General features: G+C 39.1%; 1 protein-coding gene across 1 annotated transcript in view; it reads left to right on the forward strand.

Moving 5' to 3' along the window:
* The window catches only part of FAM171B (family with sequence similarity 171 member B), a 38,547-nt gene extending 19,265 nt beyond the window's left edge, over positions 1-19,282 (forward strand). The window contains exons 2-8 of the mRNA XM_030454525.1: positions 4,683-4,916; positions 5,599-5,691; positions 5,992-6,150; positions 8,034-8,201; positions 11,591-11,707; positions 12,506-12,629; positions 12,900-19,282. Of these exons, the coding sequence (XP_030310385.1) occupies positions 4,683-4,916; positions 5,599-5,691; positions 5,992-6,150; positions 8,034-8,201; positions 11,591-11,707; positions 12,506-12,629; positions 12,900-14,235 (2,231 nt within the window). The 3' untranslated portion in view covers positions 14,236-19,282. The remainder of the gene's footprint in view (positions 1-4,682; positions 4,917-5,598; positions 5,692-5,991; positions 6,151-8,033; positions 8,202-11,590; positions 11,708-12,505; positions 12,630-12,899) is intronic.
* The last annotated feature ends 6,782 nt before the right edge of the window (positions 19,283-26,064 follow it).

The raw sequence follows: 26,064 nt of genomic DNA on the forward strand, positions 1-26,064 counted from the left end.
ACTCCCAGCAATTTTGCAAGCTTTCTCATGTCAGGAAGACTTGTTAGCACAAAAGGCAATGAGAGCCAGGGGTTGAATCTCCTTTAGTTTTTGACTTAATATTAGTGGGTGTGAAGTGAGCATTTTTCACTTGAGGTGCTGCTACTTGCATATGGCAGTAACACACGTTTAATTCATCTTCAGAGCTTAAATTCAGTAAGACAGGGTCTGTGTTCACATGGGAGACCTTTGTCTCTGTAATCCCCCCCCCCCCCCCCCCCCCCCAAGGATTTCAGTCTGAATTTAGTTCCAGCCTTCTGCAACATTTCAACACCATTTCAGGCTGAGTATCTGTTTTGGAAGAATGCTGGGGCAATTTCTGAACCCATAGGAGAAAGAAGTAATGAAAGTGTAGTGTAGCTGAAACCAGATAATGATATTTGTCAGTTAATTAAGAGAAACAGTAAAAATAATATAGCTTTCTATGGGTTTGCAGGTTTGTTTTGTTTTTTTTTTTTTCCAGACCAAAAGCTTCAAAAAAGTGGGTTTCAAGGAGGCTGTGAGGGAGATATATTTTTGAGGGAGATATATTTATTATTGAGAATATTTTTTTGCACAAAATGAGCTTTGAATTTACTAGCTGCTGGAGGAGGAATGGAGTGATTCTCCTACCCCTGTGTTTTCATTAGGCTTTTTGTTCGTAAGAAATGGAAAAACACACATTAACACTGTTAAATAATTGGAAGAAAGTGCCTTTCTAAGTACATAGTAGGTTTCATTTTTTATGTCTTATTTCAGCTGTTTTTTTATCTTTTTTTTTTTTTTTCCCTGATTTGATTTCAGCTGTTAAAATACTAGTTTATACCAGACATTTCTAGTATTGGTTCCTACTGGCAGGAAGCTTCAATTCTATACTACTGAATTTCTTCTTTTTTTAAACATCATTTCAAGAGATTCTTCTGGCTTCCAATCAGATACAGGATCAGAATAGTGTACACAATCTGTTTTCTCTACCTTGAAGCCTTTTAAATGATCATTGTCCGGGGGCAAATGACCTTTCTTCCAACTTTTGGAAACCACTGGAATCATTCTAATGTATATATAATGGGGTCAATGCCTGAAAGATCTATTTAGTAGTCATAATTTGCACACATGACAATTTTTAAAAATTATTATGTGTTTTAAGGCCCTCTAGCATCAGCAATTGTAATTTGATTTTTGAAATATCATGCATAGCAAAAGACAGATGGCATTGTTTTAAGGTGATTGTGCATTTTCTGCTGAAATCAGTGAAATATGTTTGAGCACTGCAATATTTTCTCTTCGTTTGAACATATATATTAGTCTGCACAAGGGGTTGTAGATGTTTCTGTTGTACTATAGAGAATCAATCTGGCCCAGCTGGCAAGCTTTTACTGTGGATGCAAATCATAAATCGAGGCCAATGTAGCTTTTGATGTGTGGGGGTCATTTTTTTGTTTGACTATATGGTATGCATCAGGCATACAATAGATCTAAATAAATACTTGTTTCAGAGAGTCCTAAATTGGGTATCTTTACTACATCCTGTTTTTGGATGGATTGTGCTTGGCTTCTCAAGGCTTTTTCATTTAAATCAAGGTCAGCGGTAGTAATCTCTTGGTGCAATGTCAGTCTCAGTTACAGAGGAGATAACAAAATTGAACTACAATTTTATGCAGAGGAATTTCAAACAAACTTAGCCTGACATTTGACCTAAATAGAAATGCATATTCGTGTAGCGGGAGGAGCTTTTCTTCTCCATTACCTCGCACCAGAGTGAGCTTCTCTCTGTGGGTGTGTGTCCCACCTTTATTGGCCCCCTGGTAATAGGGGGCCTGCCCTAACCAGGCACAGGTGGACTCACACCCACTCTTTGGCAACTCGAGGCACCTGGTTTATCTTGTTTCTATACATTTCCCCCCACACCTTTTTTTTTTTTTTTTTTTTTTTTTTTTTTACAGCAAAGCTTCCCTGGTTTGCCCTAACTTACAGGATTTTTAGGCAAACCGTTCAGTGTCAGCCCAGGCACTTTTCACAAAGTCTCTGCCTTTCTGACTTGAGTTGTTCTTCTCCCTCCTGTATCTGCTCTTCTCTTGGCTTCCCTCTGCTCAGGGGTTTCCAAAGAGAGAATCCTTATCTTGGCTTCCCTCTGCTCAGGGGTTTCCAAAGAGCTTGCAGGTTCCTCATGGGATTACGGGATTTAACCCTTCCTCATGGGATTCCATACACGGGTTTTAACCCTTCCTCATGGGATTCCATCCTCCTGGCTTCCCTCTGCTCAGGGGTTTCCAAAGAGAGAATCCTTATCTTGGCTTCCCTCTGCTCAGGGGTTTCCAAAGAGCTTACTGGTTCCTCATGGGTTTCTGCTTCCTCATGGGATTACGGGATTTAACCCTTCCTCATGGGATTCCATACACGGGTTTTAACCCTTCCTCATGGGATTCCATCCTCCTGGCTTCCCTCTGCTCAGGGGTTTCCAAAGAGAGAATCCTTATCTTGGCTTCCCTCTGCTCAGGGGTTTCCAATCCAAAGAGCTTGCTGGTCATACCTTTCAGGGAGAGTGTTAGCCCAGGCACTTTTTCAAATCAGGGAGAATGTTCCTGTTGCCAGCTCCTCACACTGCTGCTTCTTTAGAAGTTGTTCTTCTTTCAAGTTGCCCACATTCTCCACCAAATGTAACGGGAGGAGCTTTTCTTCTCCATTACCTCGCACCAGAGTGAGCTTCTCTCTGTGGGTGTGTGTCCCACCTTTATTGGCCCCCTGGTAATAGGGGGCCTGCCCTAACCAGGCACAGGTGGACTCACACCCACTCTTTGGCAACTCGAGGCACCTGGTTTATCTTGTTTCTATACATTTCCCCCCACACCTTTTTTTTTTTTTTTTTTTTTTTTTTTTTTTACAGCAAAGCTTCCCTGGTTTGCCCTAACTTACAGGATTTTTAGGCAAACCGTTCAGTGTCAGCCCAGGCACTTTTCACAAAGTCTCTGCCTTTCTGACTTGAGTTGTTCTTCTCCCTCCTGTATCTGCTCTTCTCTTGGCTTCCCTCTGCTCAGGGGTTTCCAAAGAGAGAATCCTTATCTTGGCTTCCCTCTGCTCAGGGGTTTCCAAAGAGCTTGCAGGTTCCTCATGGGATTACGGGATTTAACCCTTCCTCATGGGATTCCATACACGGGTTTTAACCCTTCCTCATGGGATTCCATCCTCCTGGCTTCCCTCTGCTCAGGGGTTTCCAAAGAGAGAATCCTTATCTTGGCTTCCCTCTGCTCAGGGATTTCCAATCCAAAGAGCTTGCTGGTCATACCTTTCAGGGAGAGTGTTAGCCCAGGCACTTTTTCAAATCAGGGAGAATGTTCCTGTTGCCAGCTCCTCACACTGCTGCTTCTTTAGAAGTTGTTCTTCTTTCAAGTTGCCCACATTCTCCACCAAATGTAACGGGAGGAGCTTTTCTTCTCCATTGCCTCACACCAGAGTGAGCTTCTCTCTGTGGGTGTGTGTCCCACCTTTATTGGCCTCCTGGTAATAGGGGGCCTGCCCTAACCAGGCACAGGTGGACTCACACCCACTCTTTGGCAACTGGAGGCACCTGGTTTATCTTGTTTCTCTACATATTCATGATTAATATGTTTGAAAATATTTGGGTATAGTAGTTTGTAACTATTTCAACCAGCTGTGTTGAATAGTAGTATATTTGTAACCAAACTACTGGAAAATTGATGTTATTTCAAACATCTTTAAGTGTTCCACAGCTGCTTTATGTTAATGTGATTTCACACTGGAAACAGCATAGAATTCTGTCCATTTTTCATGTACCTGTTGTCTGTGAAAAAAATCCCTAATAGTTTATTTACAATGAAGGCGGGAGAGAAATGCATTTAATTCAGAGCATCACGAGACTGTTGTTAAAGCTAATGTATTTTGTTCAACATACTGCTCAGTCACTGTAATTATGGTCTCTGCAAGATACTCTGTATCATAAAGGAGTGTCAGATCGTCTAATTAGCAGTAGGCAAATACTAATTGGAAGTTGCAATACAGAAAGGTGACACCTAGACCAGAAATGTAAATCTTTAAACAATCAATGCATTTGGTTACTTTATAATAATTTTAATCTTTTTAAAAAAAAAATGTTATCCCACAGCCTGTAGACATTAAGTTCTCTGTTTTTAGAAACTCAAGGTGCATCTTTAAATGTGGGACCAACCCAAGGGTGACACAGGGTAACAAGACCCAGTACCAGTGTGACACTGCAAGGCACACTGAATCGTACACTGTCATAGATGTGTTGTTCATGCTTAAAATGGGAACAAATTGGTTTTTCATTTTGGTTTTGGTTTTTTTTTTTGTTTGTTTTTTGTGTGGTTGTTTTTTTGTTTTTTGTTTTTTGTGGGGTTTTTGTTTGTCTTGATTTGTTTTGAGTTTTTTTACTGGTTAGGCATTATATTTGCTGAGTTTGGTAAACACGTCTTGGTGTTTTTGTGTCCCACCTGAAGGTTTTTTGTTCCCTTCTCTGGTATTTAGTTGTATGATTGCCCCTTCCTTTGGCCAGACAGAGCCTGCCCTCTGCTGAGATGGAGATCCACTGAAGAGTGGATGAATAGCTGACCAGTGGACTGTAGGGCTTCAAATTGAAGTTACAGTCCTTAGGATGTACTGTGACCTTCTGTTTTTCTTTCTGTTAACAGCTTCTGTTTTTACACTAAAAGTTCAAGTAAATGACATCATCAGTCATCAGTACCTGCGAGAAGCATTTGTAGAAGTTTTTGTTAACTACACAAAGACAAATTCTGTTCTCACTGGAAACAATGGAGCAGTGTTAATAGCAGTTCCCTACAAATTAGGATTAAGCTTAACTATCATATCCTACAAGGATGGCTACATCTTAACAACTTTGCCTTGGAAGACTGGGAGAATGCCAAGTACGTAAGCCTCTTACAGTCCTTTTATTAAACTGTATGTGTCTGTAATTAAATTTCTCTCTTCCTCAGCAGTCTGGGTAGTTACTGGCGGCTGAAAATGACTGAATGCAGTCAAGGAGGATGGTGCCTGTCAGTGCACATGTAAGGGTGAATGCTCTGCTAGACTTGGCAAAAATCTTGTTATTATAAAATAGAAAATAGCCCTTTTTAAACTCTAGGGACAATACTTTGAGTGGACTCAGAAGTTTTCTTAGATTTAGCAAAGGGCTGGCAATGTGTTTTGACAAAAGCTGTGTTGTCTTCAGTGACTCCTGGAGTGTCAATGCATTGAGTCTGTGTAAAAGGGTTGTTATAGCTTCCTTCCAGCAGTGTTTTCTCAGTAGTTTTCCTGTTTAACTATTATATTCTTTTTTCAAAAGTAGACTTTTTTTTTTTTTTTTTAAGGATAGGGACTCTTAGTATTCTAGCCACTTTATCCATTGAAGGCAGAAGACAGTGGCAATCATACAACAGAGATCTTCCTGCCTAACCACTGAAATTACTGCTCTGGACAAGAGTAATTTATCTATACTTTCTTTTTTTTTACTCTGCTCCATTCACTGTTGCTTCAGGATCAGATCTTATAGGATTTTTTTTTTTTTTCCTGGCTGCACAGTGTAACAGATACTATCACTTTCCACAGTATACTCGTCTGTGACGCTTTCATTATTCCCACAAAGCCAAGCTAATATATGGCTCTTTGAAGATACTGTCTTAATAACTGGGAAACTCTCTGGTAAGTTCAGTGTATGCTGACTGTAATCTGAACACTTTGTGATAGCTGTGTACATGTACAAAAAAAAAAAAAAAATTAAGCATGTTTATATTCTCATATAATGCCTGTCTACTCAAAGCCAGGTTTTCAGTTAATTGTGTAGTTGTATGTGTGTCTGTGATGAGCACTGGGCTAGAAATACACAAACCATTGAGAAAGTGGGTAAAAAGAGGATGTTATGCTAAATGGATTTTTGAGCAGTAATAAAAACACTGTTTGTTTGTTTTACCATTGGTATGACAAAATGTAACTGTTTTACAGATGCCAAATCTCAACCAAGTGTTCAGTTTCCAAAACATTTAATAAAGCTTCCAACGAATCACCATGTTACAAATGTTACAGCCTATCTGACAGTGCCAGAGCAATTTCTGAAACCAGACAGCTTTCTTTATACAACAGGAATTCTTCTAAATAAATCAGGTATGTAAATACGCTGTTAAGCAATTGCTTTCAAAGAAGCAGTTCTTCAAATTACAGTTCATATCAGTGCACAGTGTTTCAGAAAAGCAGATGCTCAAATTAAAAGGGTCTGAACCTGCTTCCATTGCATTGAATCACAAAGCTTTTTTCTATAGGATTATGCTATAAACATATCAGGTAAGAAACTGAAAACTGATGTCTGTCTTTTTGTCTTGCTTCCTCTAGCATGAGAACATAACTCACTACACTGAAATGCTACTTCAGAGTCTGCTTTATGTATTTATATGTATTCCTATAAATATATAGGTGTATTGTATGTTCAGGATTTCATGAGACTTGAATTGATTTAGTAAACAACTTAAAAATAGAGTTATGGTCAGAGTGTAATCTGGGAGAACCTAAAGAAATGAGTGAAAGTGTGACAGTGGCCTTCAGCTTTGGGGTTTTCTACATTCTCACTAGAATGGTTGGCTTTACACTTAGCTTAATGTATGCTTTACACTTAGCATAAATATTGTATGGAAGCTCTAGTTAGGCTCACAGACAGTTAATTTGCATAAGCCTGTTTGAAACCAAGTAGTCACTATGGATAAAGAGCACAACTGTAATCACGTTCTCTGCATGGCTGTTGCACTGCAGAAGCAGTAAGTGGCTTCATGAGTCATTTTAAGTCTGCAATTGTATCTTGTAGTATTTGTCATTCTATCAGATATCTTTTTGCTTGCATAAATGCAGTAGTCTCTGGTATATTGTACCATGTGCACTTCCATCATTCTTTTGTTCTTCTCTTTCTATTCCCAATGGACCTGAAGCCTCGAGGCTCTTAAATTCATCGCAGTGCGTGTGAAGACCACTACACTATTTGAAATCATCATGATTTCTTCTTTAATTTTCATTGCATTAAAATCATCATTTATATTGCTATCTTGAATTGCATATTTTGAGACCTTTCTTACCTAAATTTCACCTCTTTAAAAGAAAAGCATAAAAAAATAAGCAGTGTTTCTCCCCTTTGCGTTTTCCTTTACATCTGTCTGGTATGTGTGTTAAATTATTCATAAACTCCTAAAGGAAAAGGCTTCCTTCTAGGGCAGGTGGAAGTTAATTGATATCTGATACACTGAGTAGTTTTCTCACAACCTGCTTCTAACAGCTTGCACAGATTTCACATTATTCTGGTACTGAATAATTCTGTTACAGGTTCTTTAACCATCCTGTCTTATTGTGAATTCTGAAGTATTTGCAAATGAGTGTAAGGAAAACAAAGGAAACAGACATTAAGGCTGCATTGCAAAGCTTTGTATATGCAATGTTTCATTTGAGTGCTTTGACAAACCTCATGAGTAACTATTCATTTAATTATAACTGTCAAATTAGAAAGTTAATCTATACATGAAAGTTTATTAGGAGGACTGTACTACTAAGGAGAAATGCAGCAGTCACGTATTTGCATGTGTCTTCAATGTGATTCAGTGTTATGCATATTGCAATTTAAAAAAAAAATTATATTATCTATATTTCTCATAGTTTAGCTGTTCTGTAATCAAATTATCTGAGGGGAAAAACCCTTCTTCTCCCACCTCCAAGCCAAGTCTTGCCTAATCATTGGTTCTACAGTGAGTATTGAACCTTTATGTTAAAAGTCAGTTTCTCTTACAGATTTGATATAGAAACGACTCATTTAATCAGATTTTAAAAGTCCAGAAATGTTTATTTTTATTATTTTTTTAATATATTTTTATTTGGCAATAGCTGACTGTAGCTGGTTGTGAATGAGAGCTTGCTTTTAGTTACAATGAGGGTAGTTTCTTAATTCTGCTTTTTTTTTTTTTTTTGCAATATACTATGAATGGAGAATTACAGACTATATATTTCTCATTCAGGTTTCAAAAGCATGGAATTAACTCCTCTTGCTGCAATATGTGTAAATGTTCTTTTGACTGGGAAAGAACTGAAAGTAAACGGTCCCATTGAGTTTACACTTCCACTTGCCACAAGTACTGTAAAACCAGGAGATGCTATACCTGCGTGGACATTTGATATGAAAACTGGTAAGTGGGGTACAATATTTGTTACTCTTTTAGCACATGTAATTGTTGGGACACGATGCTGTTTGTTATCCTAATGAAGAACAACCAAAGAACATTAATTTGAAATTAGTACATACTACTAAAAAAATGGCTAGTTTGTCTCTTGGAAAATGATATAATAGAGTAAGCTTTGGCATAGAAGATGAAGTCTGTCTGTACAGACTATCTGTTGTCTTAAGAAGACTTAACAGTGGTGACTTCCTACTGGTGATAGGAGGTAGCTTTATTCATCAATAAAAGTCTGACATGGTAAAATAGCACAGGGGTTTTTAATTTCTTGCTGCCACTTGAAGCCACTTTTGCCAGTTCCTGTGCTTACCTGTACATATGTTGAGCTGTTTTACTGTTTAACTCATTAAACAGAAAACTAGGTCAATAAAGATACTAAAACAAAAAGCTGTAAGAGCAGCTTCACACGGGCTCAGGTTAGAATATAAACCAAGTGTAAGGTTTGTTTGTAGGTGTGGAGGGGCCTACTCAACATGCTGATGTAGGTGTGTTTGCCTTGGGAGCAGAGCAAGAGCAGGAATGTAGCATGCTGACTCAATTAAAACAGTTCTTTTTTCCTGTCAGATGGATGTACACTGATAGAGCTTCCATAAAGATAAATTTTGCTGGATGGGTGCTCACTGAGGGATAGTGTTTGAATGGAACCTTCAGTGCTGCTTGTTGAGGAGAGGACAAGGAGGGCTGGATAAGGAGAGAGATTTTGGGGCCATAACTCCACTTTTTCCTCTGCTTCTTCATCTCTTTTCTCTGGTGAAAATTTGCAACTGTGTTTTCTGTTCTGGATGTTTATTTCTTTTTTTTACTTTTGACACGTGCAAAATTACTTTTTTCAAAGGTAACTGAGTAATAGCAAGGCATTCCTTAGTCAAGTTTCTGGTGACTGAAGACAGCTGAACACCACAGCTGTACAGCAAGGATTTAAGAGCATCTAGAAGTAGTAGTAAGATGAGCTGAATGGAGAGCTACCACTGCATGGAATAACAAGGCTCTGGCATCTAAGATGTTGCATGCAGTTGCATCAGTGTTAACACACACTTTTAAACTCTGAAGTTCTTGGCTAATATGTCATAGTTGTAGTCAGAGCTTCTATTCAGTATTGACAGGGGTAAAGGAAAGGGTCTGTATTTGATATTGTCCTGGCCTGTATCCAGAACAGCGTGGCCAGCAGGTCCAAGGAAGTGATTCTGCCCCTATACTCAGCCCTGGTGAGGCCACACCTCGAGTACTGTGTCCAGTTCTGGGCCCCTCAGTTCAAGAAGGATATCGAGGTCCTGGAGCAGGTCCAAAGGAGGGCAACCAGGCTGGTGAAGGGACTCGAACACAGACCCTATGAGGAGAGGCTGAGAGAGCTGGGGCTGTTCAGCCTGGAGAAGAGGAGGCTCAGGGGAGACCTCATCACTCTCTACAACTCCCTGAAAGGAGGTTGGAGCCAGGGGGGGGGTTGGTCTCTTTTGCCAGATGACTTTCAACAAGACAAGAGGGCAGGGTCTCAAGTTGTGCCAGGGGAAGTTTAGGTTAGATATTAGAAAGAATTTCTTTACAGAGAGAGTGATCAGACATTGGAATGGGCTGCCCAGGGAAGTAGTGGATTCTCCATGTCTGGAGATATTTCAAAAGAGCCTGGATGTGGCCCTCAGTGCCATGGTCTAGCAACCGCAACGGTGGTTCAAGGGTTGGACTCGATGATCTCTGAGGTCCCTTCCAACCCAGCCAATTCTATGATTCTATGATTCTATGTGCACCAGAAAAAAGGTAGAAGTGGCTCTCACATGTCTGCTTGTCCTGTGTTCCTTGGTGTTACTCCAAGTGCAATAGTACAGAGGCTGCTTTTAGAAAAAGAGCTTTTGTAATTATATTCCAATTGCTGTAAATACAGAATTTCTTGATGTTTATTGAATGTGGCTTCCTTCTTACCAAGTATTTTTGCCTCATTAGTACCAAAAATATTTTGTGGATTTAAAGAGAATTAAAAAAAAAAAACCAACAAAAACTGCTTGCACTACAACATGTAATTGAGAATGACATCCCTCTGTTTGATACAACTTGCTGAGGTAGACAGTAAAGATAGTACAGTTTCTTAAATATTTATTCATTCAAGATAAAAAGTCTGGAAAACTAGATTTGATGGCTTTTTAAGTAGCACACCCTCTATACTTGTGAAGCAGTATAGTGACATCTTGCCTTAGGGTTGACAGGGGAGAAAATTTCAGGATCTGTTGTTGTTCTCATTCTCCAAATGAGAGTTAGGGATGGAAGACTCTCCTGAGTCTGGACAAGAGGTAACTGAGTAACCCCCTCTTTCAGGACTTTAGATAGTTGCAGCTGCTCTTCACCTCTTGTAGCCATCACAAATGCTTGCAGGATGCAAGTTTTGCTTCCAAGTGATGTTTTATGTGTCCACATATGCACATGTGGCTTGTATCTGTTCTCTTTTTTACCTTCTGTCTAGCAGACATTTCCTCTTTCTTTGCTGAAAGAAAGGCCCTGAAGGAAAACTGAAATTAGAGAGCTTATATGAATTATTTTTTGGTTTTTTTCATTTTTTTTGCATGCTTCAGTTACTGTTTAAAAAAACGCTCATCATTCTCTCTTGTTTTCAGCATTTGCAGTTTGGAAATGTAAGGTTGTTTCTATGAGGTTGTTTTCTGTCCTTAGAATCTCAAAGATGGCACACATTAAATGTGTTCAAGTGCATTAAGTATAATTTTCTCTTCTACTGCATGCTTTATAAATTGCAGAAGCAAGCACACCATAATAACTGTCCTTTGCCTTGCCAAAGAGCTGATGGGGAATCTATGTCCTAACAATAGCCCTCCTGTGGCCTAACTGAAGTGTTATGGGGACAGGGAGAAGGAAATACTCATGACAAACATTGTTTATCCTATTTTAGTTCATTAGATTAAGATTATTTCCCACTAAGTGTTGATAGCTAATATTAACCTTGCATTCACATGCTTAAATTACCCACTTCTTGATTTTTTTTTAGTCATGGCCTTCATACATGCTTCAGCTCATATAGTAGGTTTATCAATTATTTCTGTGTTTATCTAAAAATGACTTTTTTAATAGAAAATGAGTTTTGTAAAATGAGTTCAGGTAAGTAATGCCAGTGCTTCTTTTCAAAGCAACTCCACAGAAGATATTAATAATGAAACTGTCAAGAGATAAAGTTTGCATGTTTAGCTAAAAGTGTGTAATAAATGATGTATAGCTCAGAAGTTCACGTTTTTCTTATGACCCTATGTATTTTTGGTTGTAGGTTCATTGCTAATGGTTAAAAGTATAGAAGAATCCTACATGGCATGTGAAATATTTTGTCCATTTTGTTTTTTTCCCCTCAGGTGCTTGGATAAGCCGTGGGCTAGGAATGGTAAAGGAAGCAGATGGTCAGTTAGTGTGGACATACACTGCTCAACACTTGGGCTACTGGATAGCAGCTCCACTGCCTGGAACAAGAGGTAACAACTGGTAAAGAAATTACTGAGTGAGCTGAGTAACAATCTGTCATAAGGCTGTCAGTTTGATGTATTTATTTAGCAAGATAAAGGGGAAAAAAGACACACAGCTTCAACATCTGGGTAGCTTTTGTTTGAATCATGGACTGTGCCTTTTTGCTCGTAACCATTTCCTAGAACTTCAAATACTATAGGGGAAAAGTCCAGGCTTTTTTTCAGAACTTATATGTTTATACTGTTGCCATCTTTTGGAAGAAGATTATAAGGGAACTGTGACTACGGAGAGATAAAAATCAGTGGAACTGTATTGCTTACTGTTAAGAATCGTGTATGATTGCAGGAAATACAAGAAGCAGCATCTTCTTAGGTAAAATGGTTCCAGTGGATTCTGTTTCATGTAGACTTGTTGCATACCTTGCAGATTCATGTGAAGAGATGCTGACAGAGAAATACGGTTTCAAAATTTAAAAGCTTTCTAACACAAAATTAAATGTAGACCATGTTTCTAAGTCAGTTTGGACAGCTAATACCAATATAATTTGACTGAAATTGAATAAATGTCTTGGTAAGTCTTTAGTATTTGAGACGAACATTTGAAGTTCTATTACATTGTAAAAACTGTTTGTATATTTTCTAGTTTGCTGAAACAATAAGGTGAAAAGAGAAGGAGGAATATAGTGCCATAGGAACACAAAATCACTGGGAAACTATAGTTTAATTTAGTAGATACAGCTCTGCATAAAGAGCAAAATTATTTGGTTTTGGGAACTAACTCTTGTCTGGTTTTGTTTGACAATCTAGAATCCATTATTAGTGCAGTTTCCAAGGACGTAACAGCCTATCACACAGTGTTCCTTACAGCCATTCTGGGAGGTACTGTTGTCATTATCATTGGATTTTTTGCTGTTCTACTTTGTTACTGCAGGTAAGCAAAAAGAGAGGCTCTAATAAGTTCAGCAAGAATGTAATTTCAAGTTGATGGAATAGTGTTTTGAAGTTGAAACTACTTCCCTTAGCTAAGTTATACTGTGTAGCCTAATATTTCTTCAAAAATCACACTTATTATAGAACATTAAGTTTGTAGTATCACATTTCTCTGTAACTTCTTAACCATAATGTAATCTTCAGCTCTGGTAGTCAACTGTTTCATGTTTCCTAGTATGCTCTACAGTCACCTTGCATCTCTTTTGCACAGGGATAAATGCTGTCAGACACAAAAGAAGGAAAAAAATACAACTAAGCTGGAGGTCATAAAGAAAGACCAGACAACATCAACAACTCACATAAATCACATCAGTGCTGTCAAAGGGTCTTTAAAGTTGGAAGATAAGTCACAGTTATGTACACCGAAGTTTTCTTCTTACAGTCCTCAAAGAAGGGTGTCCATAGACACAGAGGATGGAAAATCACGAGAGAATTTTAAAATCTACACAGAGGATGCTTCTTATCAGTCATCCTGTCAGACTGGCCAGTCAAGAAATGCAGCCCTTTCATTTGATCCTAATAATGGAATTAGGCACTTACAACAGCCTAAGCATAGTAACACTGCTATTTCACAGGCTCCTAGGGACATTCAAGACCAAAACAGATACCTTCCAGTGAAAGAGGAGATGTATGGACTTTCCCATATCCCAGAACATCTAATGAATATTTACAACCAACCCATTGCTATTCTTCAAGCCTCTGACCTTTTTCACTCCTCAGAACAACTGCATTCTGCTAAATCAGCAACTTTGCCAAGAAAAGGCCAGTTAGTGTACAGCCCCATGATGGAGCCCATGAATCGTGACAATTACATACAAACATTACCAAAAATGCCAGTGCACTCTCATCCACAGCCTTCTGTCTGCAAAGATGAAAACAGTACATTAGACAGTGAAGAGGGCTTACCTTCTCAACCACCAAACTGGGGCCGGTACACTAACAGCTTACTGGAATCTGTCTCTGTTCCTGGCACGCTGAATGAAGCTGTTGTAATGACTCCCTTTTCATCGGAACTTCAAGGCATTTCAGAACAAACATTATTGGAACTCTCCAAAGGAAAACCATCTCCACACCCTCGAGCGTGGTTCGTGTCCCTGGATGGAAAGCCGATCGCTCAAGTGAGGCATTCTTTCATAGATCTGAAAAAGGGTAGAAAAACAGAGAGCAATGATACCAGCCTGGACTCCGGTGTGGACATGAATGAGCATAATCCTAGTAGGAAACTGGAGAGAGAGAAAACTTTCATTAAAAACATGCCGCATTCCAAGATCCTTTACTTGGAAGATCTGGATCTGAGTAGCAGTGAAAGTGGGACCACTGTTTGCACTCCAGAGGACCAGGCTGTGAGGCACATTCTGGATGGAGGCAATGGGCCAGCCACGGAACAGCATGGTGAAGAAGGCCTAAGAAAGAAAACTGTATCAGGAAGTCAGGAATCTGGTATCCCTTCTGCTAAAAGAAGGGATAGACCCCCTATCACAAAAAGAGATAGCAAAACCAATATCTGGAAGAAAAGAGAGGAGAGGCCGCTTATTCCTATAAATTAAAACACAATGTGCTTTGTGTTTGTTGCTCTCCCAGCTGGTTTTTTGACCTCTTTGCTGCTTGTGTAATTCTGCAGTACTGGGTTTACAAGGGGAATGTTGTTTTCTAGTATCAAGAGAAGTTACTTTTTTTTAATATACAGATTGAGTTAATAAACTTCAACTGGGCAATTGATAACGTGAATTCAAACCAGAGAAATGCTATGATTAAAAGTTCCTCATTTTCCTGGCAGTATAGGGTAGGGCCCACATTTTAATTAGCCTGTCATTCTTGGACACACCTCTGGGAATGCCTGGTGAGAAATGTAGGCACGTTTTAATTTTTTTGTACTCATTGCTAATGTGTTGGTAGACTGGTTAAAGCTATTCCTCAGCCTTGTTCCTAATCAATGTGACTGTCTGTACAGTATTTTATATGTGAAGTTTTCTAGGGATCTGTTACTACTTCTTTCTATCAGGTAAGATGTTCCATCAATTAGTCCCACAACACCAGCAGATGAGCTCTGTTGGATTTATGAGCAGAGCTCTATAGCATTTCTGCCCTCCTCCTGTGTCTTAAGATGTTGCCCATGTGCTTTCTTACAAACTGTGGACGTTGAAGATTGGCATCTGCTATGAAGTGTCCATATCCAGCATAAAAGGACTGGTGCTGTTAGCATTTGAAGCTGCTGCTACTACTGATACCACTGTCTTGTTTTGGCTTCAAAAACTTGTCAGTGCAAATCTTCTCTTCTGCATGCTGGTGGGACCATTGTGCTGTACAAACTAGTCTGGAATCCCTGTAAATCTATAAATGATGAGTTTGGCCCGTATTGAAAGAGGATGCAAGTTTAGGGAAGTTATAATAGTTTCCTGTCCAGAGAAGTTTGGCTCTGTTTCTTTTTTATTTTATATTAAAAAAAAAAAAAAAAAAAGGAAGGTCATTGAACGTTTATGTGCCTACATTTTGCCAGCCTGAGCTTCTTTTGTCTGGGTTGTGTATCCGAGTGGTTAAACAGGCTTTAAAAGTTGGAGGGTTTTATGAGCATGAGTGAGAGAAGATCACAAAATTTGGCCTATAATACAATTTAAATACTACTTATGATTCATCGAGTTATATTTACCAAAAGTCATAAATGCATGAAGTATAACTAAGATATGTATAGAGGAAGGAAAAGGCCATCAGAATATTTTTATTTTTAATGTTCATCTTATCAAACTGATTGTTTCAACTTTGGCTAACAGAAAAGTAAACGCATCCCTTAATGTGCTTTATATAGTGTGTAGAATGTCTTTCTGTGGCTTTTAAGCTGTTTCCCTGATGAAATAAGTTCCAGCATTTTGGCTTTGGCAGTTTGATTATAAATCAATCCTTAAAAAGCTTTATAAATATTTCCCTTAGAGCTTAGTTAAGGTTCTATATGAAGGCCCAAGCACACGATGCCTGTATTGGAATTGTGGAATGAGCTGTACCAAGTTGGCTGCCCTGTAGTGGTACACTAAAGAGTTGGGAAATATCCTGTGCAGCTGGGCTTCTGGGACTATTGACTCAGGAAATACTACTCTGAAATAGTGTCTGTGATGTTGGGATTGTCAGTTGTCTGGTCCTGTTTCAGAATGGTACTTGCAGTACATCAACCCAGTTTCTTCTGGTGTGCAGTTGCTTCATAAACAGAAGACTATGTTCTTGTTGAGTTCACAAGTTAGAGCAAGATATGCTTGAGGTGTGTGCAGCTAAATCTTATCTATAGTTAAAATGGCCAAAAGAATCTGGTTTAATTGTATCACTCATCTACTTTGGAGGTGGAGATAGCTTGTCACATTAGCATGTCTTTGGTAGTCTTTTTAGGGGGCTGTAGTTCAGTTTTCATATGCTGAGTACATTTTCACAACACTTTTTTTTCAGGTAATGCAGTTCCACTGGATTTTGTGTATGAGGAATTTTCTAGCCCTAAATAATGATATTGTCATCCTTTGCTTTATTATATGCATTAGTAGGAGTCAATATATATATTTTGTGTAGATGTACACTTTTTATGAAAGCTGCTTTGACTTTTGAGATTTAATATTCCCCTACTCCCTGAGTTGCATCGGTTCTAAAGCCTCCCTTTTTAATGAGATAATATATTCTGAAAGTTTCTGATTTTGCTATTGCTTGTGAGGTGTTAATATTTAATTGATATGTCTCTACTTAAAGTTTTGTTCATCCACAGTAATTTAAATATACTGGTATTTTCCAGCTCATTTTTATTATATATGCAAAAAAGACCTAATTCTTCAAACTTATTTGTGTCAACTAAAAACTGCAGACTACTGTAGATGCCTTTATTCATGTAAGTTGAAAGGAATTAAGTTTTGCACTCCAGTGTTCTTGTTCTGCATCAGAGTAATATCACCAAAGAAAAAGCATTAGAAATGCTGAAAAGATCAGTAGTAACTCTGGGACTTGGAATTAGCAATGCCAGAAGCTGTACTGAGGCAGTGCAGATTCTTGTCTGCTCACCTAGCTGATAAGAGCAAAGAGCAGAGTTTGGTTCTGTACTATCATTTGAAAGGAGCTTTTGGCTGCCTGGATTTAGTCACAATCTTACCTTGCAACATGTCCCCTGTAAAGGCTGAGGCTTAGTGATACAACTCAGCTTTCAGCCAACAAAGCCAGATCTTGCCAGAGTTTCCTGCTGGTAAGCCTCTCAGTTTTAGGAAGAAAGAATAACAGGCATCTCATCATATATGGGATGGATTTCTCTACTAAACAGCAGCTCCTCCCTTGCCAAGTGAGGGTATAGACATTTCTTTTTGTGGATTATTTTGACCATTTTTTCCAGAGACCATGCACTGCAGTTCTGGCAATACTATTGACAAGTGTTTCATTATCTGTGCTTCTATCCAGGCCAGTCAGGCAGCAGCTATTTTTGCTGGCTTTGCAGATCCCATATGCCAACTTTTCTGTGTTTAACTTGCTGGTGTTTATCACATAATGCCTTATGCTACATGTAGCACTTGAAAAGGCTTTTCTAAAGTCTAGTTTTATATTAAAAATAATAACTTGTTTTGTCATGTAATGAGAAAACTGCTCTGAGACAAATTATTGCTGCAGTTGTATCTGCAGAGATAAATACTGCATGAGAACAGGTGATGCCCCTAGGCACTCAATGACAGAGAATTCTTCCTTAGCCCTATAATGAGCATAAAATCTTGGATTAAAAATATTCTCTGTAACTCTAAAATCATTCATATTTATATTTAGTCTTCACAGAATATATTATATGAGTCTTTATGTTCCAGCTGTATGCACTGGAGACCTGTATCACCTATTAATGACTGGAATTCTTTCTTGGTTTAGATCATGAGAAAATAGATTTTTTAGAACTTAGTGTAGACAAACTGTAAGTCCAGGTGTAACACAGACGATGTGTAGCAAATGTGGAAGAGACAAAGTGGTATCATGAAATTTGTCTTTGTTCAAGCTAATGCTGTTCTGTGTTTTTAGATATAATTTCAACATAGGATTTTATAGGAATCACTGGAATTGGTTTTTTTTAAGTTTGGCATTGGTGTTTTTGTGGTCTTTTTTTTTTAATGTTGTTGGCTCACTATTGCAGCACTAACAGAGTTCTAAAATGCTAGTGCTAAAATCAGGCCTATAGAAGAAGTAATAAAGATTCATGGCACGCTGCCCTTGGAAAAGCCAGGGAAACATTCAGAGATTTTGACTTCTGAATCTGGAGGTTGCTTACCTTGAAGAGTGAGCCATGCCAGAAGCACCTTTTAAGTAATTGCCATCTGAAGGAAGGGGGATTGGGTGGGAAAACTGGGAAGGCTGTAGCTTCTTCCTGGTGCTTGTTTCCAGAGTGATTCTGTGACTTCTTCTGATGAAATCTTCTTTTTAAAGAACATAACTGTTGGCAAGAATTATGTCTTGGTTCTTCACAAGATGCTTCTTGAGCTGTCAGCTTTTGCAAAAAAACAGCAAAAACCACAAACCAAACCAAAATGCATACATGTGTGTACAGTTTAAAGTGAAAGCTGTTAGTTATAGATAGTCAAGACTTAAGACAACATTTTGTCATATATTTAAGGTGAAAGGTGGTTAATGAACTTCAGGACAGTTTCCCTGCCATGGCAGCAATACATGAGTTGGAAATTCTTCTTGTAGAAGGGCGTATCAGTTCTAGGTCTTACCTGGTTTTGATAAGGTGGTTAGTGGAGTTAGCCAGGGTTGTTTCTGCAGATCAGTTCAAGTAGCTTAGGTCAGCACTTTGTTGTGTCAGAAATTCCTGGAAGTGCTCAGGCTAACTAGTGTGCAGCTGTATGCATATTGATCTGAATATGCTACCTAGAAGAAGCTAATTGACTGTATTATTCAGGTTGTTATCAAATGCTGCATATTACAGAAATACTTTTTTTTGAAAGAAAAGGGAGGAGTATCACATAAAAATTCCATTTGATTAACAGGAAACCTCTTTATAGTACTGTCAGGAAATAAAAAAAACCTCTGAAAGCACAACTGATTTGATGATTAGGGACATTTTTTACTAATGTAGACCTAGAGATGATGCACAAAAAATCAATCTAGGATGTAGGAATGAAAACGTTTGCTTTTGGTTTTATGCAGTAATTTTGAACCAAAGAGGATGAAATGAATGGGCACCATTCTAAACTCTTCTCAGCTAAAAAGTGGAACAGGTTAACACTATTACTGATCTAACACTGTGCAAACTAAAAGGCAGTACACTGTATCTGTTGTCTAGTACTGCATCTTAGGAAAATCAATCAGAAGATAATTTAGCCTGCTGAAGTGCCTTTCTCTTTCATCAGACTTATTTTATCAGTGGGACGCCTGACTGTTTGAAAAAGCACATTGGGTTGTTTTTTTTTCTGTTAGCCAAAACCCCCCCTTCAATTCATACTTAGAACAATGTACCTTTTATAATATTTTAAAAGGTGGATCTAGTGGTTTTTCTGTTGGAATTCTGTCTCCTGCATGTTGATGATGATGGTAATTGTTGTAAACCCTGGATTTTTTTGTATTTTATGTTTGAAGAGAAATTAAAAAATGTATCTTTAGCAATCTGAGCACTAGTATCTTTTAAATTCACATCTGTGATCCTGTTCAACTTCGTCAGTCGAGAGTAAGCATGTTGGAGTCACTGGATTTGCAGGTATGATACTGACTGCAATTTTAACTTCAGAAATGAAATAAATATATTTTTTATCTATAAAATCCTATTATAATGATGAAAATAATTTTTCAGCTGCTGATCTTCCTTGCCAGTAGAAGTAGAACGTGTATGGAGATAGGTACTTATTTTCTAGAAGCAACTTTTACCTCAACTTGGAGCCTAACCTGCATTTTTTATATAACCCAAGCTTCTGATTGTTAATGTTTTTTAATTCGGTGGATTGAAGCAAAACAGTACTCTGATTACAGAGCTAAAAATGAGCATTCTTTTATAGTAGTTTGGACTAACTTGTGCCACACTTCTAACAGTAGGCAGCTATATTTGTGTTGAATTTATATGAATGGGGGTTAAAATTGCTCACATGTGAGCTTCATTTTTCTTTTAAAATCAGTATTAAGTGTGTTCTGGTTACAGAAAAAATAAAAAACAACGAAAGCTTCAGATTTTTTTTAAAGACTGGAAGGGGAAAACTGTGTCATTGTTCTTAGTATTGGAACTCTCAGCTTAAAAATCATTTTACCAAAAGATTTTTTTCTCAGTCAGTTTAAGACTTCCTGAACGTTGCTATATTCCTCTTCCCCAAAATATAATGGTAGTTTATACCCCAGCTAAATAATTTAGTTCCTTTTGAAGCACTTGTTGCACTTCAGTCCATGTTAGAAGAGTAGCATTGTTGCAACATCATATTGTGTGGAAAGGCAGTTGTTAGTGCTTATTAGACCATGGAGTTCATTAAAAGCCTGGCTCTGAGATACTGGAAGGTACTGAGCTGATGGCACTGACTGTGCTCTCCACCTTGCATGTTGGAGCCTTATGTTCAACAAACACTTCATTACCTTGGCAATCATCTTCGAAAGCACTCCGGTACGGGTATCATTCATGTAAAACATTCTTGATATTCAGCAACCTGGTTGTAAGAATTTCTACCTTTTTCTATTGTGCCAGAGGTATCTTTTCATCTCTGTATTTCCTACAGTATCAGTGTATCTGTTGCTGAAAATATAACTAAGATCTGTAAAATGTTACAGCTTATGTAATACAGTAAAAGTTGAAAAAACTCATCAGTGCGTTAACTTTGTTTGAATGCCTTTGAAGACATACATTAAGAACATTCCTCTCAACACTTACCTGCTAAATATCACTAAGAGTATGAGTTTCTGTCATCACTATAATCCCACTGATGGAAGAATGGCATTATCCTTGTCTGCAAATTCTAATTCAGTCATTCTCTGTTCCATTTCTACTGAAGAAAGATTACTACAGCCTTGTTAAATCTGAATCCTGTTTCCTACTAGGTGCAACTAAGATTATTGTGTTAATTGATTTTGTTAAAATTGGACAAGGATAGCCAGAGAATATTATTTCAGGTTGTGTTCTGATACTGCTCTTCTCCATTCTCCCAATTTACTTTCTGTGATTCTGAGAACAAATAAAAGATTATTTCTATATGTGCACAGTGCATAAGACAGGGGCATCAATTCTGGCTACAAATAAACTCTAAGGTACTTAAGTCCAGGTGCAAGAACAAGACAGGATTGTGATAGAGAAGAGCTTAAGCCACATTCCAGGGTGTGATGACCTATTCTCAAGTGTATGTAGTACTAGTAATTCCCAACCTTTTTCCTTTTCTGAACTTTACAAAAGCCACACCTCAGTATTCAGTTCAGAAACCTTGAAATTGTCTGAAGTTCTTGTTCTATGTCATCACAGAAAACACAAAATCCATACTATACAGATTACCCATGTAAATATGAGTCAAATTATGTGTAGTTGATAATGTTTTGTTTGTTCTAAACAGGTTGTTAGACATGCCATCACATTTTGATTTCTATTGAAATGTTAAGAAAGATAAGCAGAAAAAGCCAAGTTGCAAATCTAAGTTTGCACAAAATGTTTCAATTTTTCTTCCACTCTCAGAAGAAAACTTGAAAAAATGGCAGGTGCTTATTGCACATCTGTTACCATCCGAGTTATTATTTATATTTTGAGTGCGAGGAAAATTCAGCCACTACTTACAGACCATGCGTGAATTTACAGAAATAACAAGGCTTTAGGATTTAAACAAGTTACAAGGATTTATTTATATGAGCTGCTTTGGAGAGAAGGGTCGTTAAGAAGAGGAGAGACAAGGGGCTAATCAAGATGTTATCACCGGCCCTGGCATCAGGCTGCAGTCGCTTGTGAAGGATCCTCTGCTGTGTCTGCCTCGTAGCTGAAGCCGAAGTGCCTAGAGAAGGGGGTGTCTAGAAGAAAGCTGCTACCTTTTCCTTCTTTCCTAGGGTTTTTTATACAGCAGGAAGAAAGAGGGGTCCCTTTTTTGCATGTCCCTGATACATACAGATTTCCAGACTTCCCGGAGAGGAGTCATCTTTTTGGTTTTGGTGTCTTGCTACTTCCATTGTTTTTGTCTCCACCATGCACCAGGAGGCGACCTGGTAAGCTATCTTATCTTTTAGGTGTCTGTCAGGCATATGGTGAGGCAAAGATATGTTAATTGCAACCAAGCAGGAAGAGAGAAGAGGAAAAAAAAGGTGATTCAAGAGACATATTTTGTATTTTCAATTCAAGGTGTATACATCAACATTTTATGTATGAAAATACACATCAGAGAGCAGGGGACAACAACTCTGGCAGTGGGAAACCATTTCACTGATTTCTGCGTGACCCTTCACCTTTGGGCATTGCTCTGTGACTCCACTTGCTGTCCATCCAGATCTTTCTCATGTCTAAGGACGGTCCCGGCTGTCTGCAGTGCAAGCTGAACGCCCTTCTTTCCTTGTCCTGAAGGCATCTGGTGTGGCTTCTCTTGCCACAGCACGTTTATCTTTTCTCCTGTAACTGCTGCGCCTCCTGCTCCAGAGCTGGACAAGGGGGATTCTTCCTCCCTCTCCCTCATCGTCTCCCTCATCGTCTCCCTCATCGTCTCCCTCATCGTCTCCCTCATCGTCTCCCTCATCTCCCTCATCTCCATCTATCTCCATCTATCTCCATCTCCATCTCCCCTTCCCACCGCAGCTGAGGGAAGAGCGGTGCGGCCTCAGCACCCCAGCTGTAACCGCCGCAGAGGGCAGGGCCGCCATTACCAGAGCCCCCTCAGCGGTCGCCCCTCACCTCAGGACTGGCACCTTGGCCGCCATTACCTCAGAGCGCCCGCAGCAGACGCTCCTCAGCCTCCTGCCCACCTCAGGCAGCCGGGCACAGCTGGGCACAGCCAGGCTAAGAGGCAGCTGCAACCTCTTTCCCTCCACTCCATGAGGTGGTCTCGGTCGCTGTGTGTCTCCAGGCTAATGCGGGCCCCCTACCATATCGCAGTTTGTAAAGCAATGAACGTGCTCAGGGCACGGCTGTTTTCACTTCCCGGTAACAGTGGGATTTATTTTTTCTGAAAATGAAGTCTTGCTTCCTCACCCTGTTTTGTTCCTTTGCATCTCTATTCTGCAAGTTTTGGTTTTTTTTGGTTGGTTGGTTTTTTGGTTGGTTGGTTTTTTTAACAAACTTCAAATACATGTGTTTTATCACGTGTTTTTTATAAAGCAAAACGTTGCTGAAAAGGTACCAGAATGTGGCCGAGTTTCTGTTTTGTGTCGCAGTCGCTAGGGGGAACCCTTGCACTCCCTATAGTCTGGAGAAATGTGTTTATCTTCACCTGAAACATTTGTATCAGTTCTTCAAGCAATTAGCAGTCACCAGCCTTTCAGTAATGTCAGATTCATTTATGCAATTTTTATTTGAATATAAACCGGTGTAGTGCGGTCCAACTTCTCATTATGTCTTTTAAAGTCACAGATTTTTTGTCCTGGGCAAGGCTTCTCTGAAATGCCTTTTTGTTTTCAGAAATGCCTCAGCCCTGCTGGGAAGTGTCAGAGATGAGGTAGCTCCCAGAAAGGCAGGAAGAGTCAGCAGGGAGGCCCACAGAGATGCCCAGAGAAATTAGGATGAACTTATGGGAAGGCAGGAGGAGTCCGGGTCTGGTGCTGTGCCTCATCACAATGAATAACCCCCCATTGCAGACGGGGGAGGAAAAGTGTTGATGAAGAAAGGGTCATAGAATCATAGAATTGGCTGGGTTAGAAGGGACCTCAGAGCTCATCAAGTCCAACCCTTGATCCACTCCCGCTGCAGTTCCCAGCCCATGGCACTCAGTGCCACATCCAGTCTCTTTTGAAATATCTCCAGACACAGAGAATCCACTACTTCCCTGGGCAGCCCATTCCAATGTCTGATCACCCTCTCCAGAAAGAAATTCTTTCTAATATCTAACCTAAACTTCCCCTGGCACAACTTGAGACCCTGCCCTCTTGTCTTGTTGAAAGTCGTCTGGCAAAAGAGCCCAACCCCCCCCTGGCTACACCCTTCTTTCAGGGAGTTGTAGAGAGCGATGAGGTCTCCCCTGAGCCTCCTTTTCTAATTATCAAAAAGAAGGGGAAAAAAAATAAAATTTGAAGGTGAAATAAAACAGAAACCCGCAGGCGATGGATCCCTCGGAGTCCTCTGCGAAAGCACCGATCTCTCAGCTCCTGACAAGCAGCTGCTCTTCTCCTTGCATCCAGACCTGACGGAGCAGACCCCGCACCTGACGGAGTGGACCCGACACCTAACTTCAGGACTCTGATACAGATCAGTGTGGAGGTGAGAACGAGATGAGGTAGGTGGGGATTTTTTTGAGTGCTAGGTTCCCAAAAGAAGCAGCTGGAGACCCTGTTGCTTGGGACAGAACTACTGTAAAGTAGCATGGAAGGCACTAACTACATAGGGACTTGACACAGTGACAAAATAGAGCAACTCAGGTAAGTTGGTCACAAGCATGATCTGAGTCAACCCAAGTGGACAAGTCAAACTGGAAGGACTGAAAGAGCAAAATGAAACAGGGTCTGGAAGTGACTCTAGTCAGTATCAGAGTATGCTGAGGACACTTTATTATGGAGTTGTGTGTTGAAAAATCCTCAGAGTTTGTTCTTTTGGCCAATCCATAAGGCCCTTGCCAGCTAACAGTGAACTGGAAGAGGATCAATAGACAAAGTCTCATGCTGTGACATTCTTAAGCAAAGTCCTCAGAGTGTGATTTTTTGGTAAATTCTCCTGAACCAGTATGTTCATGCCCTTTTTCTTGTCTTCACCATGGTGTCATGACTCCTGAATGAGTTTTATGAAATAAAAAGCTATATTTCAATTATTTTTTTCTTTTTTTCCCCACTATATTCAATATGTTAACAGCCATACAGAATGGTGTAATAGCTGCTCTGAGGGAAGAAGAACTTTAATAGCTCTGACCAATTCATTGTCTTGTGATCTGAGTAATTCTCAGTGCCAGGCTTGAGAAAGATACATATACCTTGCTAAACTTTTGAAGGATAGGATTATAAACAAATACATAAAGGACTAAGTTTCAGAGATTTTTCAGGGAAAGAGCTTCAGGAAAGAAAAGATTGCAGAAATGTGACATTAACAACTGCAGTGTGCATACTTTGGACCCACAGTTTTTCCAAGTCACCATTCTGGAGTGAACGGGGAATATTGTTACATACATATAATACATAACAGTCCCTTCATACTGGCAGATTCAAGCTGTTCCCTGACTTGACATTTGACTCTTGATTTGTTTTATTGTATTTTATGGCAATGAAAGCTTATTCTTTTGTGCCAGTGCATAAAAACTTCTTGAACTCCTAAGTTTTGTTGACCGTAAAGAGGAACAGGTAGTGGCATCATCCTTCTGTCTTCATCCCTCTGAAGTCTTATCATAAAGGGTTCAGACAGCAGTGGATTATTTGTCCTTATGGGATGCAATTTTGAACACTGCAGGTGCCCAGTGCTGAATTTAATTCTAAAGTGGAAAGCTAAAGACAACCTTAATTCCCACCTCTATGCAAGGTCAAGATTTATTTAGTCAGAAAGCAGGAGGGTAACTTTCTCTTGCTTGTTTGTATAATGTTTTATGCACACATTTTTCTGGCTAATCTTTCTGTCTTAAACATAATTGAACAAAATATGAAAAAGCAGAAGATAAATATGTAGCCTTAAATATTTCTTAATCCAGGTAACCATCCTAATTTGGTTACCTAACTTGGTAACTTTGTGCTTTATTCATTATATTCTCCAAGGAGATTTTGTTTTCCATATGCCGGAAGCTGGTTTACACAGAAGGCAGAGAATGCCTCTACCTCTATTTCCTTTCTCCTTTCATCCTGCTGAAACTTTGAAGTACTCATCTTCTGGGGCACATTTCTGGGGAGAAGTCTGTGTCCACATTGGGGTTAGGAATTCTTTTATATGCCTTAGTATTTTACTATAAATACGTGCATACCACGTTGTGCTTAAAACCTCAGTGATTCACAGAAGTAATATTTCTTTTCCTCTGGAGTTAAGTCTGACAGAATCTCCTTTCCTTGGTTGAGAATTAATTCTAACTAGTTCCAAAGTATGTGTCACAATACTTTTTTCCAGGAACCTCTCAGTACTGTAAAGCATAACAGTAAGAGATTTCATTCTGAAGAAGCTCTTTAATGAAAACAAACAAACAACAAACCAAATAGAAAACCGCACAAAATAGGGTCACAAATTTGGGGAATCAAAAAGAGTTATTAAATTTTTGAAAGCTCCTGTAAATGGTGAAAACAGAAGATATGTCTCCTGTCAGAGATAGTAACAGTGGTAAAACACTTCAGTATTG

Source organism: Calypte anna, chromosome 7, assembly GCF_003957555.1.
Source record: "Calypte anna isolate BGI_N300 chromosome 7, bCalAnn1_v1.p, whole genome shotgun sequence".
NCBI lineage: Eukaryota > Metazoa > Chordata > Aves > Apodiformes > Trochilidae > Calypte > Calypte anna.